The following is a 16,903-nucleotide window of genomic DNA, read 5'->3' on the forward strand; positions in this document are numbered from 1 at the left end:
ACATTTTCCCCGTGTCGGCCTTCCTGCAGCCGTACACCTCCCCGAAGCCTCCCCTGCCGATGATCCGATGCACGCTAAAGTCGTTCATGGTCAGCTGCGGATGGATTAAGAAGCAGAAGATGAGTGAAAAGTTTATTTTAAATGGCTTCACACCCCAGCCTATTTGGTTTGGTTCAAACACCGTCTGCTGCGTCTGCCTGTTTGGTTCAATTTATTTCAGGCTGGTGTAAAAGCTGTGAATCCAAGTCTGGTGGGAACCAAATAAGCAGACTACATTTAAAGGACCTGGTGGCTTTGGAATCCGTTAACATGGAGAAGAAGCTGGTCACAACGTGGTTGCGAATTCAAAGCGCTTTGTTACAGTTGAGACCACAAATTGACCCCAAATTTAAAAATGATTTGATTTGACACTAAACTGTTCAGGTAAGTTTTTATGTCCACTAGCTTGTACCTTTGCCCCCCCCCCCCCCCCAAGAACCAGATATTTTCTTGAGCAGGTGTCCATCTTTTGTACTTAATATTTAACTGAGAGACTTCCAAGCTGAAGAGCTCCAATTATGAGTCACATAACACTGTTCATGGGAAAAACTTGTCTGAAATTATCTTATCCCATTTCAAAACTCTATTATCAGTTTTCTGTTTTACTAATCAATTATTTTGCTTCCATGTTTCTACTGGTCTGTTAACAGGGCACTGACTTATAAATGAAGGGTAAAGTCCATATTAATTCACTCTGGAAAGTTTTGGAACTGAACATTTTCGTGGGAAAAAAATATTATAATGGAGTATTTGTAAATATCTTAAACTGTGTGTGGAGGAACTCTTAAAATTAAATTAAATAGCTATCACACCTGTAATATTACGATATAAGAGTCCTCTTTCTTGTCTCAATTCTACCGATTATGATTTCTCATTTTGTAATTGTAAATACATGATTCTAGCATGAATTCAAAAGATATTTGATCCACAGTGCACGATGTCTCCTCGTCCTGTTTTTACCTGCACTTCGTTGAACACTTTAGCTGCAGTGATGCGCTGCATGACTTGTTGTTAGAATCCAGAACAAACATTGTTTTGATTCTGAGTCACTAAAGCTGTCCAGTCAGTCCACATGATGTAATGTTTACACCTCTTCGGCTCATTTGTCATAAGTCGGTGTGAACATCAAATGGACCGAAACCAAAAGTGAACGGAGCTTTATTTTTTTCATTCTTTCTCTCTCTTCTTCTTTTGTTCTGGCCCCGAAGTTTGCAAACTCAGGCGAGAAGAGTTGAAAGGGGGACAAAGGGGGAGAGACATGGAAGGGACATGTGCAGCTGTTCTGAAAACAGCTGGAAGTTAGTTATTGTAGTTTGGCTGCTGGTTTGGCCACTTGTCAGCACAGTCAGCAGTTTCAGCAGCAGTGGCCGTGACACGTTGCTCATGGAGGCAATTATGATACTTTAACTCGATTGCTTCAATTTGCGTCAATATCACACTCCCACTAGGAGTCATTACGTTGTCTGTACATCCATGGGTCCACTGCTAACCGCTAATCCAGCTACTTTTAATAGGGACAGTTTGAGTAAATGTAAACACATATAAGCTAAAAATGGACCAAATATTATTTACCTTTTGTTAAATACCTGAGGACATATAGACAAAAAACCTGGCAGCAGCAGGACTGGGGTTGTTCAGGCGGTGCAGTTGTTTCAATTTTGTCTAAGACCTACTGTGTCAAGACTTTGAAAACCGCTGTTCTGGACCATTTTAGCCAAATTACAAGTGTGAAAATGGCTTTTAAAAGCTTGTACTCACATGGATGTTGAGCTCCACGTTCTTCCACTGGCAGAAACGAGTAAATTTGTCACTGAAGAAAAAGAAAAAACAGAATAATATGTGAATTTGCTGTATGCAATGAACACATGGTGAAACTCTTCCATCCAGTCACACCTTTACCCCCACCTCACCTCTCAATGAACTTCTGGAAGATCTTCCCTCTTAAGCTGTCACAGATCTCCACTATGTATGGCTGCAGGGGGGCAGACACAAAAGCAGCAGCTCAGACCAGTTTCTCTCAGTAACTTTATGATACATTTATTTTGCAAATGTATGTGAATATATCCTCCTATATGTTAAACAATAACTGAACTTGACTTGTGTGGTCAGTTCCAGCTATGGACATTAAGGATTTTGTAGTTATCGGCCTCGTTCGTCGCCTCAGTTTTTGTCTGCTGGTAATTCACGCACTCAACATTTATGTCTCTGCATTTTGACAAGTGGGCTGTCACTGCATGTCCCGTGTGAATATAACATTTGAGGAACACCGAAGGCTAAGAAAATATATAAGAAACACTGTCTAGATGCTGTAATATCTTTGCAGGAAAAAATAAGCCACTGAGGATAACTTTATATTCAGAATAAGAGCCATGCTGTCGTCTAAAAGAGGAAATTGTTGATTAGATTTACTGAGCTGGAAGAAAACAACTCTTGTTTTTCTTATCTCTGTATTTTATTTTTCTGTGTGGCCTGTTGGCAATTGATGCTCCACGCTAAATATATAATTACCAACAGTATGAATCTGAGAATCTGGAGTTTAAAAATAATGTTGAGAAAGAAAAAAAGGTTGGAAGAGTTGGAAAACATGAATTCATACTACAAAATTATGGCTGGGGCGATAGAGAGATCATATGACAGTCTTTTAGGAATGGATAGCAGATTTACCAAAATAGGCACAGCGGGATTGGTTGAGTTAGCTGAACACGCCACATGCTTTTGTTTTGGTATCAAAAGTTAGATCGTTAAGACAGAAAAGAAGAAGTAGCTTTAAGCGTCGGCACAGAAAGCGACTGAAGGCTAACGTTATATTTCATCAAGTGCAATCAGTTTTATCCGGACGGCTTCTCCACTGTAAAATGCTGCAGGATCACATGGTATTGTTTTGTAAAAGACAAGCGCCAATACACTTAATCGAAAATGAGGGATTAAAAAAAATCAAGTTATGAGATTCTTGGCTGCGGGCTTTTCACACCGCTGCATTAATGAAGAACAGAACAGATAAGACTGTCAGGTTCTGAATCCTCTCATTTTTAGCTTAAGGCAGTATTTAAACTCCATTATATACACACAGCAAAATCAACCTATTTTAAACTGATACTGACGTTAAAAGCAGATAAAACCTCTCTCACAGAGAGGGCATAGACTGTTAAAAAAAAAAAATAAGGTTGCCAAGGTTAGAGTGTGTGTGCATGATTTACACCCTCAAAAGTGTTTAGGGCAAGGGTGTGAAACTTTGTGTTGAAAAGCAATGGACATATATGGGCTCAGATTGAGGGGTGTGATGAAAACAAGACGAGATGTTTTAACACTATTTTGAAGAGATTTAATGCTGAAATACATGAGTGGGGGTCTGGGGGTCCTCCTCCTAGAAGATTTTGATCATTAAACACTTAATTTCCAGCATTTCCATTTTCTGCACCAATTTATGGAAGAAATTTATTTATTTATTTAAAGGGAAACACAAAATTCTGGTGGCCGGTGACAATTAAAAATATAATGGAATATAATACTGTAATCAGTAGCTTGTTTTTGGACAATGCACATTTGTTTATTCAATGTTTCTTAGTGTGCAAATATTTTGTTATTTAACATTTCTTGTTGCAAGCTGTTTTTTTAGAACATTTTTAACAATAGCTTTCAAAAAGGGGCGGACAGTGCACAAATCATTTGTGGTGCGGTTTGCATTACATTACCCTCCATTGTTTCATGTCACACTGTACTGTAATAATTGTTTTCTTTTTAATGGTAGACATTTTGCAGTGTCACAGCAGGAAAAGCAGAGGCGTGAATAACAACATTAGTGATGTTAAATGGTAACCACAGTTCAAGAAAAAATAAATGTCTTTTACCTGGAATAGAGTTGGGGGAACCAGTTTCTTTGCTAAGTGGCTCTGCACATGGTCCACTGCCTTCTTAGAAAATGGCTGAGACAAAGAGGAGGAAATAAAAGGGTCATTAAAAATGCAGCGTTACCAGTAATTTCAGTTCTGTTTTCTGTGTGTGAGGATGTGCGTCCCCTGGTGTAACATGACCGGGACATTACGCTGCTCTGAGGCCACTACCAAGAAGACGAGTATCTGTGTGTGTGTGTGTGTGTGTGTGTGTGTGTGTGTGTGTGTGTGTGTGTGCGTGGGCGGTGTTGTCTGATAACTTCCTCCCTTTGGACAGCAGCGAGCACTAACTTTGCTTTACACCCCTAATTGCTGCCTTGCAGGAGGACAAAAGCTGCACTGTGGCGTGTTGTTTGTGGTGAATACGGATGGACTTGTTCCAGCCGGCTCTGGGAGCAGCACTGCAAGGACTTCCCATCATCACTCTGCGTTTCTTATTTACAGTAAATCCACTTTTTTGAGTTAATAAATGACACGTACAGTGACTTTACTTCAGTATCGACTGATTCTGGTCTCAGTCTATAATGTTCATCACCTTTTCCCAGATAATTACATGTGAAAATCAACTTGTTATCAGCACATCACCGAGGAATTCAACAATCTGTGGCGAAGAGATGTCGCCTTAATTCTTCCTGAAGGCCAAAGGTGGTAGAGATTCAGGTTTTACATACAAATAAGCTCCTTTTCAGACATGGAATCTGTAACGCCGGCTCTTTTGTGCAGGTGTCTGTTACGTAAATGTTCCTTATGACTTCATGCGATCATGACAGAAATACAGGGAGAGCCACAAAGCTCTGGTGTGCTCTGTTGGCGGCAGGTAGCGTAGAATAAAAATGTACTGCTGTATGGAAAACAAAGTGTTTTCTATGGTCTCACAGGAGGCATCAGTGCAAGGGATTCAATGCCATTTGCTCACGTGCTGTATATATGTGGAGCCTTTTGTTAGATGTTGCATAGATGCATTTGCCCTGAGGGAAATCTGAAAATATAGACGAGTGATCCATTAAAGTTTTTTAACGCTCATCTTCCCCTGCTCTGTGAGCGGAAACATTATTATTGCGGTTTGATCAGAAGTCTTTCATACTTCACTAAAGTGATTTAATTTAGTTTATACAGAAGATGATGAGAGATAAGTGCATTATCTCGCTGTCATTGTGACTTATTCTGTGTGAAATTGTCAGAAAATTTACACAACGAGGTGCGTGTCCGACGTCTGAAAGGCTCCTCTGTGCTGGTGGAAATCCAGAACTCACAGAACTGTGGTCACATGTGCAGCCCTCGTTATACACGCTGTGTTGTTTTGGGGTTGAAGGCATTGTTCTCTGTGCTGGTGTTATGTTACAGCGATGGTTCCCAACCTTTCTGACTTGTGATGGCCAAAAAAATGTACTTGTGTTGCATTCGTCTACGAAAGATAATTAATAGAAACCCTTTAGATTATAGATTAATCGTTTAAACTGCAGCTTTACTCTGAGCCCCGCTGCTCCACTGTATGGATTTATTTATTGTGTATTTAATTTATTATCACTTTATATTGTAAATTGAATATATTTGGGTTTTACGCAGTTGGTCAGACAAGGATATAATAATATCATTTGGACTCTGGACAATTAACTGATTATTTAATTAGTAAATAATGGGCTGATTATTAGAGATGTTTATAGGCTGTGTTGTAAAAACTATCAAACACATGTTCAATCACAACCCTCCGATCTATTTGATGACCCGTTTGGGGGCAGATTGGGAACCACCTTGACTGCGAGTGCTTTAGTGACGCAGCGTTGATCTGAAGGTGCCCTCACATGTGAACAGGACAGGAGCTCCTTCATGATGTAGCCGTCGTAAATCTGCCGGCTGCGGCTCAACCTCTCCTCCTCGGAGTCCAGCTTCTCGTAGTCCTTAATCTGGAACAGACACACGAGGTCAGCTTAACGCCGCAACAAAAACAACGCAAATCGCTTCCTGGGGAGGCCTAAATTCTGAATGAGCGGGATTACAGGCCTAATCTCTCACCCGTCCCATGATGCCGTCTAATCCCGAACACACACGGGACGCTTTAGACTTACTTCTTCGTAGAACTTGAGCTGCGGCACGGCCTCGTCGATCTCATTCATACAGAAGTCCTTGAACAGCAGGAAGCCTGGAGGACACAAAGGAAAGAGACACCGTGAGGAAGAACAACCCACACTACTGGCTGTTTTATACTTTTACACTCGCTGTACAACTATCGGATAAATTGCCATTAAAATCTGGTAGATATTCTTTGTCCCCTGAGGACGAATCCTGATCACATGACACAGGTTCGCTCTGGTTCAAACACAAGAAGCGTAGCGTCAATCAGACAATGCCGTAAATACTAGATGCCCCCTTGAAGTTGATCTAGAGAATATAAAATAAAAAAAAAAGAAGCTTTCTTCCCTCTGTGTGTGCTCATCCAGCTGACGGAGCTGAATCTGACCACAGAAAAGTTTCAGGTACACACAGATTACAGACAGAAAACAGTCAGTCTGCGTTAAAAAAAAGTAAATGTCGATGTGAAGTATTGTCCCATCATGCAAAACACAAAAGCAAATGCAGTGGAAGTGTTAAAAACAAAACAGGTCCGGAGTTTTTTTTGTTGGAAAAATAAAAGTATTAAATCTTTGGAAAAACATTTTTGCGAAGTTTTATTGACGGTGAGATTCTTACGTCGGGGCACAACTGCCAGGACCCACGTCTCGTATGCAGTAGATACTGACTGACTTTTCACGTGGAGCCTTCATCGGGTCAAAATTTAAACTTTTCCAATAAGTTTATGACCAAAAAAACAACAACAAACATTACCATGGCTTTGCCAACTGGCAGCGCTTTTAGAAGCAGCAGCAGCAGCAGCAGCAGCAGCAGCAGGTGGCTCCTTCAAGCTTCGCTGCAGTTTTGTTTTTCATCTGTCGTTTCAAGCTTTACTGCAGAAACACGCGTCACCTCTGACAGAGATACATACAAGTCACTGGACAAGGAAGACAGGTTTTGGATTAAAGAGCAGCAGACCGTGATCAACCCGGACCCGGCACCATGGCAGGAGCCAGAAAAGGGGCCGTGCTAGGACTTAAAGCTGCTCCTGGCTAAGGTCCAGTTGGGACAAAATGTGACTGTTGTTCCCACATCTTTACAGAGACCTGCCCCGATCAAGATCCTGGATCAAGACCTCTGCGGGTGAACCGTGTTCAGAGGTGACGACTTGGGCAAGATGAGAGGAGGTGGACCCTATTTTACATCGACGATGCTTGGCGCTCAAACACAGTCAAGATGGATGCTTTTAATGTGAAAGTGAAACCAGATTATCATCTTGTGGCTGCAGTTCCTTCCGAGACGCAGATTAAAAACACGCACTGCAGAATGTTCTGGGCGTTTAAATGTATGTACAGAATGTAAAGAACCGTATGTACGGTTTTTTTTTTTTGTTCATTATACAACCTTTTGTTGTTTAGTGAAAATAAACTTCCTTGCTTTGTTAATGTTGTTACCAACACTGACATGTTGACCAATAACACTGTTTTCACACTCACCAGCACTAAGAATCAAAAACACTTTGGAGCTCAACTTCGGTCATCTTTAATTTGGTTTTACAGTGAACACGACAACCTCACAGAGCCGACAGCAGACTCTACTCACGCTGCGTCCACTGTTTTACTCTAGCGTCTGAGTCAGTGTGTGAATTTATCCGCTAAATAGCGCCCTCAGAAATGAACCCATGGCAGGTTCATCTTCACGTAACAGCACTGTGTGACGGTCAAGTCAGGAAAACCCAGCAGACACACACACACACACACACAGGCTGAAGCAAAACTAACACCACACAAGCCTGAAAAAGTGCAGATCCATTTACTGCATTAGCCTTAATACTGGATTGAGGTTGTCTTGTTCTTATTAGGGCTGAGTCTGCGCACACACACACACACACACACACACACACACACACCCCACCCACCTAATTACCACAGAACATGGCACCAGGCATTATTAGATGAAAATGACACACCAACAATGGATAATAATCTCACGACTGGTAGTCAAATGCACACTCAATGAAACATTATGTGAGGAAGACGAGAGGGGGGGGGGGGGGGCACGTTGCCTGCAAAGATCTGACGCGCTGTTGCCATGGTAATCTGCTCCATGGCCACCGGCAGTATGTGCACAAACAGAGCGAGGAGGATGTACAGTGGTGAGTTGTGGTGAGTTATGGTGCCCCCCCCCCCCGGCTGGATGCTTTCACAGTCGCTTGTGGTGGTGACAAAGACGTCCATCACGAGGACAGAGACAACTACACACCAGAGACACGGAGCAGTAATGAGTTAAGCTGCAGCACGCCGTGCGCTGCGGCGGTTTACTCCTCTGTGTGGCTTTTACCCGATTAGCATCAGGCGTTAGGGTTGGTTAAAAACAGTCGGCTAATGAGATCATGTGTCCGGTCGGTCACTCTGACCCTCCCGGCTGCCCTGCAGGACATCGCCGTGTGACCTTACTCAAACACTGTTCGAGTCTCATATAAAAGCCAGGAAAGAAATAAGTGGAACTACCTGCTCTGAAAATTTGAACACATTACACCAATTCTCAAATCCCTGCCTTGGATCACAGAATTGATTTTTAAAATACTGCTGCCGCTCGCCTGTAAATCACTAAGTAGTTTAGATCCAAAATACATCACCGAGACGTTTTCACCCCTCAGGTCATCAGGGCCCGGCCTATTGGCCGCCCACAGAGTCGAAACAATACATGAAGAAGCGTTTAGCTACTAGCTGAAATAAACGTCCAGAAGATGTGACTACTTTTAAATCCGGACTCAAAAGGTTTATGTTCGGCACTGCCTTCTACTCTAACTCAGAGAAAGACACGCGTCAGATAACTGGAGCGGCGGGAAGACAGACCAGAGTGCCATGCAAACTTTTGCTAAGCCGTAAACCTTTGCACTACATTTTGATTTTGTTACTTTTAAATTATTAATTCTTTTATATTTTATTTAGTGTTTAAAGAGACATCAGACCCTCTTGGGGCTCCGGGGGCAAGCGACCCTGCGGGAGAAAATGTTGACCAAGGTGCACTTTGAGAGTAAGTAAATAAATCTGTGATGAACTTCGCGCTCAAAGAATAAAATAATTTCCCTGCATTTAAGTGTCTTTCTTAATTTTAATGGACACATACAACATGTTTTATACTGTATCTACGTTGTGTTAACACCTTATTTTAAAAACCAGATGTTGTCAGGTCCTCGCACTGAGCTCACCGAGTTCGATGCAGTTTGATAAATTATATTGTATGTGGAGCTCGTATCGCGTACAGTTTTTAATTATCGCAATATAATTTTCTTCAATAACAATATAACAAATGTTCAATAAATGTTTTATTTTATTCACTTGAATTATCCACAAATTAGGACTTAATTTTTTTATTGAGATGTTTGTTGAGGAAAAAGGACTGAAAAAAGCTTTTACTTAATTTTACTCGTGCTTATTTTGTTGACAAAGATTTTATCGTAATTGTTTTGACTGTTCTGCCTCAGATTTGTGAAGTGATCCACAGTTTTTGGATAAAGTTTTTTTGATTATATCTTTTCATGTGACAAAGCTGAAGAAATGACACTTTGCTACAAGTAGTGAGTGTGCAGCTTGTATAACAGTGTAAATTTACTGTCCCCTCAAAATAACACATCACAGCCATTAATGTCTAAACCTCTGGCAACAAAAGTGAGGACACCCCTAAGTGAAAATGTCCAAATGGGGCCCAATTAGCCGTTTTCCCTCCCCGGTGTCATGTGACTCGTTAGTGTTACAAGGTCTCAGGTGTGTTAAATTTGGTGTCATCGCTCTCACACTCCTTCATACCGGTCACTAGAAGTTCAACATGGCAGATTAAAAATGAGGAGGCTTCTTTTTGCAACAGTATAAACTTGCAGGGGGAAAAAAAGCCTCTATTTGAAACAGTCTTGTGTTAAAAGGTCTGCTTCTCTGCAGCTGAGATAAACAAAAAGCCTCTGCAACTGTCAGCGAAGTTGGGATTGTTTAGTTACAGAAATCAGGCTCGGAGCACACAGAAAACGAGCGTCTTGGCTTCTATAAAGTGGCTTTTGTTTCAGTTTAGTGGCCCCACTGATTCAGTTCAACGCACACTTGCAGTAGAAGCCATTTGTTTTGGGCCTCGCGCCTACTATCATCCATTCTCACGTCTTCCTCTCTGCTTTATCTCTCCTCCAGACGTGATGAATCATTTCCCCTCTGCTCAGACGCTGACACCAAGGCCCCGTACAAATAAACGTGCTCACATACACCCACACAAAGTGTGTGTACACAGCCAAATGCACAGGGCATCCTTGTTTGCAGAATGGGTACTGCTGACAACACACACACAGGTTTTCAACAGCGAGAACTTAACGTGCTAAAGAGAGAGGTATTAAGAGAGAGGGACAGAGGGGAAAACGACAGTTCTTACATCACCAAGACTCAAGGATTAACTTTAATCGCTGAACACTTCAACACCGCCCAGCTAATTCAACAAATGGCCTCTTCCAGAGACACACACACACACACACACACACACCTCAAATCAGACGCGAGTTCCTCTGAGCTTTGTCTCATTAGCGAGATCACCTGAACGGTCTATAAATACCAAGCCGGCTTGTTCTGCCAACTGCCCCCGTCCTCCATCAACAGCGCACACATCCATGTGGATCCAGAGTCGGTTCTCAACTGGAACCAGAACTGGGGACTCATTACAAGGGCCAGAATTAGTCCAAGCAGACACTGTGGGGGCCGGATTTCAAATAAAAAATAAAAATCAATTGAGGCTGAATCAAAATATTCTTGTTCAAATCTTTGAACTTTCAATAGATTCATGTTATAAGCCTATATCAGTGTGATAGGCAGCCTAGTGCATAGCACCAAGGTCCCGGGTTCGAACCCCGGTCGCCCCGGCCTTTCTGTGCGGAGTTTGCTCTCCCCGTGTCTGCGTGGGTTTCTTGCGGGTTCTCCGGTTTCCCCCACCATCAAAAACGTGTTAGGTAGGTTCTCCAGTCAGTGCCGTTTGTCTGGAGTTGGTCCCCGGGCGCTGTACAGTGGGGCTGCACACTGCCCCCTTCAGGGATGGGTTAAATAAAATACATAAAGTACCTTTACTTTGAACAGACTCTACTTAACTAGAAAATGCTCTCAGACTTCTGCCAAGGAGGCTGTTCACTGAGGGGTGATTAAAATCTGTACCAGTCGATGTAACCGTTGTTCTGATGGGCAGGAACTCATATATTTAACCTGTTTTGAGGCTATTATGCATTTTCTCCGTTTGCACGTGACACCTGTAGTTAGTGGTGGTAACAGCAGTGGTTTGATACCACAGGCCACAGACGTCTGGTGCAGATAAACAAACTATTATCAGGCAGTAATTGGTCTTTTTCCATACTTATGTGAGCAGTCATGATCTGACATGAGTCTGCGAACAGCAAAAGTGAAAGGAGTTTGTTTCCTGTCTGAGAAGGTGGAGGTGTGCAGCCTGTCGCATTACTCACTGCAATATTTCAAACTGGTCCGCTTCATAAAAGGTTGAAAATGACCCGTTTTGTAGAGGCATTTTGATGAACTGTCGGCACTAATCTCACTGACAAACAATACATTTCCTGTGAATACTTCATAATAAGTCAACTTTTGTTTCAACAGCTAAATGCTTTTAATTTTTTGCTGTGAATTTCACTACAGATGCCCAGTTTTAATACTGTTAATATATAAATATTACAGTACTTTCATCAGTGGCCATTGTATGGTCTGGATGGGAAGCTCTGACAGGCCGGATGGGCCGCTAGTTGATGATCACCGCATAACAACATTTCAAGCTGCACTTGCGTCAACGGGTCAATATGGAGGACGACACCCTAAAACATTCAAATTACAATAATAAAAGAGCACAAAGAAAAGCAGGAAATACTCATATTTAAGTAAATGTTTAGAAAATTACAAATTACAGAAGTTTTTTACAGAAGTAAAGACAGGACTACAATTCAGGAGTTTTCTGTGGGAGATGGGAACTCCCTTTGGGCTGGACTTTTTCACTTATTACAAGCACAAATATATATATATATAAAACTTAATAAAAGAGAGGAAAAAAGCTTTTCAAGTTTCTGCTCCTCAGTTCTGATTCTAATAGAAACAAGTCCAGTTGTCCTTGATCTTAATGATATTGGATATCTACGTATGTAAACCCACTGTCCTATATGTCCGGTACCTACGGGACCGAATTAGAACTTTTCGGTAACTCATTTCATAGCTAACAGACGACAGTAGGTTTTGCACTTTGTCTTTGTTAACGCTGCAACACGATACCCCATGATACGAAATTATCACGATTCAATATTACTGCGATTTTAAACATATTGCAACGTATTGCAATTTATTACCTTCCCCCCAACTTCAAATTGTGCGGACTGAAAGAGCAATTGATTTTATTATTATAGTACCAAAACGTAAAATTCGCATGTACATTTTATATAATAAAAGATCGACGCTTGACGTCCGTGTATCGATACAATATTGGCACGGAAAATACTGCGAAACTATGCTGTACGTATAAAGCCAAAGAAACGAAGCTGGCTCAGTAGAGAGCTACACGTTTCAACTTCTCTCGCTCTTCAACGGGAACAACAACAACCGCCCCCCTTAACTCTCTCCCAATCACAGGTAGGAAGATAAATGATTGACAGGCTTCTACACACATCCGCTGACAGGCATGAAACGTTCACTGACCTCCTGGGGAACACCAATAAACTACAATAAACAGCCCTTTCTGCATATATAAATGTATTATACATATATTTTGTTGTCAGTACTGGAACTACTATTTAGTGTTTAGGTGGTTTACATTTCATATATTGTGAATTTGTTGTATTTACTCATCTTTATGTACACTTTAAACCTGGATAGGACCTGAGAACAACACTTGAAGCTCCCCCTCACTGCCCTGCTGTGTAAAACAGACAGCTGCTGAGGTGAAGCAGCACTCTAGTATTATTTTGCTTCAACTAAATTTTTGGAAAAGAGAATGGAGATGGAGGGGGTGGGGTTCTTACTGAAGGGCCGTGTGAGAGACAGGAGATGACTTGACTGTGTTGCATTATACATGCACTGACCTTTACTGGTGGAAGAGAGCCAGCGCCGAGCAGACCGCAGCGTCTGTGCGTTTCACAATGTGACAGCAGATATGCATTCAAGTACAACATCACGATTAGCAAACAATGTTAAGTATTCTGCCGATCTCGCAGCTCTCCGGCGCTGCTGTCTGACAGTGATTACCAAGTGTGCGCGCGGCCGACTAAAGAGCGCTGCAAACATGCTAATCATGAGTTATTTCATAAAGTGGGTTTCCAACACTGACACAGCATCATAAATAAATCCCCTATAAAATGGAAATGTACGATTAGAGCTCGTTTTCCACGACGCTGCTGATCTGTCGGCTGGCGTTTCCTCGATTTTCTCCACTACATGTTGAAGCTGGTCACATTGGGACATTTTCCTCACTGTGAATCCATCCAACACTGTACATTTAATCCCCCTGAGGTCTGTTACCTGCTCGTTAAACAGGCAGAACAACTAGAACTTTGTGAGGGAAAACGTGTGGAACATGAAGTCTGAGCAGCAGAATGTGATTATCAGAGGCAATTAAGCCTTGATCAGTTTCAGCAAATCCAATTTTGAATTTTTATTACTGCAGGAGGGGAAAAAAAAGTACCGTAATATGAATCATCAGAAGTCTCAACTTCCACACTGTAAAGCATGATAAAATGCGACATGATGCTTCGTGAGATAAACCTTTTAAAGAAAACTCATTTTTAAAGACACTTGTGAGACGACGTCACCAGCAGGGGTGAGAAGCCGTTTACAAAGAAAGTGACTGACACAAAAAGCACAGAGAGACATTTTCATCAGGTCAGCGTCTAAAGCCTAGTTCACACTACACGATCTTTAGCCCGATTTGCCGCTCGGCGACTGTCAGCCTCTGATCCGCGGTCGCCAGTCGTTTTGTGTGAGCTACTCGACGACGCATCTCAGCGGCTCCACACATTTCTGACACATCGCCGACATCTGCCAGATATCTAGCACGCCAAATATCTGGAAGAGTCGGCCGACTCGACATCCACATCCAGCCAATGAGAGCAGGCTGCTACTTTTTCACTGCAAAACACTTTTTACTCCCCTGCAGCTCTCTCTGTAGCTCAGACGATCCCTGCTACCTGATCCATCCTTTCAAGTTATGTAGCGTGAACAGCACGACCATCGGCTGACGCTGAAAGTCGTGTAGTCTGCGCGAGCTTTAGCTTCATCGACACACTGCGGTTTGCTAAACTTAAATTACAGAGCGGATGTCTCGTCCTGGGACGGCTTCGACAGGTTACAAAGCCTGCTGAATATGCTAAACCAGCCTGCAGCTCTTGACATTTGAACACACTGTACATCAAACACCTGGAGACTTTATTAAAAACAATGAGCTGAGAGAGGCAAGCATACCCCCACGCACTCAACCACAAGCCAGAGCACAAACTTTGATTTATGCATGCAGGTTTAGACCCATCTGGCTACCTACGCACACAGGGCACAACAATAAATAATCTAAAACACCCAAGCTGGACGTATCTCAAATAATACGGGCTCAAACTGATGCGGTTACCAGCAGCAGTTGGTGTAACCTTTAACATGCAAGCTATTTTCATGTTTCGAAAAGATTTGCAATCTGAACCAGGTCAAGTTCACATTTAAGAACAAAAACTCACACCTGCACACATGAAGCAACAAATCTGGAAAAAGAGGAACAAATGAAAAGTGCGTAACACAGTGAAAAGCATGTGGAGAGGAGAAACGGTGGCCAGTCCAGCTGTCCATGTTCACCAGCTGAGTCCCATTAAATATCAGCACTGGAGGCAGTCTGAGGTTTGGTGCCGTCCAGGTATATTAAACGGCCCCCAGGTGTATTTAGAGACCCATTTTAGCATTTTGCAGAGAGATGCCATCAGTTACAAGTCGCTTACATTTTACAAGCACAGTGGTTGTCTCGAGTCGGATGCCAAAGTGTGTGAATGTGCGAGCTTACAGCAGCGCCCACAAAACTGGGGTCTGAAATGTGACAGACAGGGATCACGTCATAAGTTCCTCTCCGCAGACGTCTGATTTTAAAGACGTGAAACCATTTAAAAACAAGCAACCACGCTCCTTCAAAACTTGCGACATCTGTGGCATTGTGCTGTGTGATGGCGCTGCACACCTGTGCAATACCCATGGTGTCTGATCAGCATCTTGATATGCCACACCTGTGAGGTGGATGGATTATCTCTGCAAAGGAGAAGTGCTCACTAACACAGATTTTGACAGATTTGTGAACAATATTTGAGAGAAATAGGCCTTTTGTGTACATAGAGGAAGTCTTAGATCTTTGAGTTCAGCTCATGATGAATGGGGGCAAAAACAAAAGTGTTGCGTTTATAATTTTGTTCAGTGTTTGAAGGATCATCCCTTCATTTGTCACACTAGCGGCATCTCTCTCTCATCTCACTAACAAAAAGGCCAGAGATGTGACTATAAAGTCCATTTAGTTGCTGTTCTGAAGCTTTCAATCGCACAGTTTCCACAGAATCCAAGCCAACATGGACAAGAAGCTCTTCCAAAAGCTCAGGGAGAAAAGGGCATTTTATTATTTAATACACCAGAGGTTTTCAAAGTGGGAGGTGGGCCTGTGAGGCTCTCTGAATGGAGGTGAAAAAATATTACATTAGTCATCAAAAGGAGGTCACATAGAAGAGTCAGGTGTGTGATCTTTTTTAAGACACAGTAGTTTGGGGGAATGTTGACGTTTTTCCCACTTTCCCAGACTCAGAAACTAATAAATGCCTCAGGACAGACCTTTGATATGTATTTGATGTAGTCTGAAATTATGTCAAACAGCAATATTAGGATATCTTGGCTCACTTGTTGAGTGTCTATGGGATCATATAGACATCCATGACCTGAGCAAAACCGAGCAATTAAACTAACAGAGTGTCACTGGGCACTTTTTTCCCCAAGCTTTGTCTGAGGGGAGGCCCACAGTCCCAGACTAGGAAAAACTCTGTAATATATAATCAACAGTCCCGACATTGCTTTTTACTGTCCCCAGGCCATCGGGCCACCGTTATTGTCGAGCCCTGGAAATTAAAGTAACGTCGCCTTGTGTGGTGATCTGCAGGGAGGGGCTTCTCTCTGTCACTCTGTTTAGACACAACTCACAGATATGTGGAATAAGTACGTCATTTAAACAACAACGGTGAGAGGGACTGAGAAATTACAAGGACTGGCAAGTAGAATCAGATCACTTATATTGATGTAGAATATATCGTTTATATAGTCTATAGGAGATTATTAGTGTATTTTCTTGCCAGGTTCGCTCACGGCTGCACCTAGACTGTCTGCTCTGTCCAAACAAGCCAGTTGTGAAAGGAAGCGGGCAGCCAGGTGGCGGCAGGAGACAAACGAGTAAAGGTAGCGGAGGAATGAGAGGTCGAGCAGCTGGAGTAGCAGCACTGACTGACTCGAGGCAGCTCTACATCTTCGTCCTCTCATGTTGGACTGACGACAGAACAGCGATGTGTACCAGAACCCGACAAGCTAAATTTTGAAAGACTGTTAATATCGTCAAGCTCAGACGTTACCGGTTCTGCTTTGGAGAACACTGGAGAACCTAAGAAAATAAGTTTCCTATTTATTATCGCTACATAAACTTTATCTTGCACATTTTATCGAACAAACGGTGTCTAATTTAAGATTAAGACATTCGTCCATGATGTATTTTCGCTGTTCCCAATCCTCTCTCTCAAGCTACAACACACGAACACAAGAGACCCTGCTCTTAATTAGTGACGATAGCGAAGACAACTAAACGTTCAGAAGCGCGGTTACACCTCAGCAGAGTCGACGCTGACAAAGTTCGGTGCA

The 16,903-nt window shown here is 42.4% G+C and overlaps 1 protein-coding gene across 4 annotated transcripts in view; it reads right to left on the bottom strand.

Annotated features, from left to right (window-relative positions):
- The window catches only part of grk3 (G protein-coupled receptor kinase 3), a 78,734-nt gene that overhangs the window by 32,134 nt on the left and 29,697 nt on the right, over positions 1-16,903 (bottom strand). For all 4 annotated transcript variants that reach the window (XM_046067512.1, XM_046067510.1, XM_046067509.1 and 1 more), the window contains 6 exons: positions 5,996-6,069; positions 5,732-5,833; positions 3,888-3,962; positions 1,950-2,011; positions 1,798-1,849; positions 3-94 (listed from right to left, as the gene is read on the bottom strand). In XM_046067512.1, the coding sequence (XP_045923468.1) occupies positions 3-94; positions 1,798-1,849; positions 1,950-2,011; positions 3,888-3,962; positions 5,732-5,833; positions 5,996-6,069 (457 nt within the window). The remainder of the gene's footprint in view (positions 1-2; positions 95-1,797; positions 1,850-1,949; positions 2,012-3,887; positions 3,963-5,731; positions 5,834-5,995; positions 6,070-16,903) is intronic.

Source organism: Micropterus dolomieu, linkage group LG13, assembly GCF_021292245.1.
Source record: "Micropterus dolomieu isolate WLL.071019.BEF.003 ecotype Adirondacks linkage group LG13, ASM2129224v1, whole genome shotgun sequence".
Lineage (NCBI taxonomy): Eukaryota > Metazoa > Chordata > Actinopteri > Centrarchiformes > Centrarchidae > Micropterus > Micropterus dolomieu.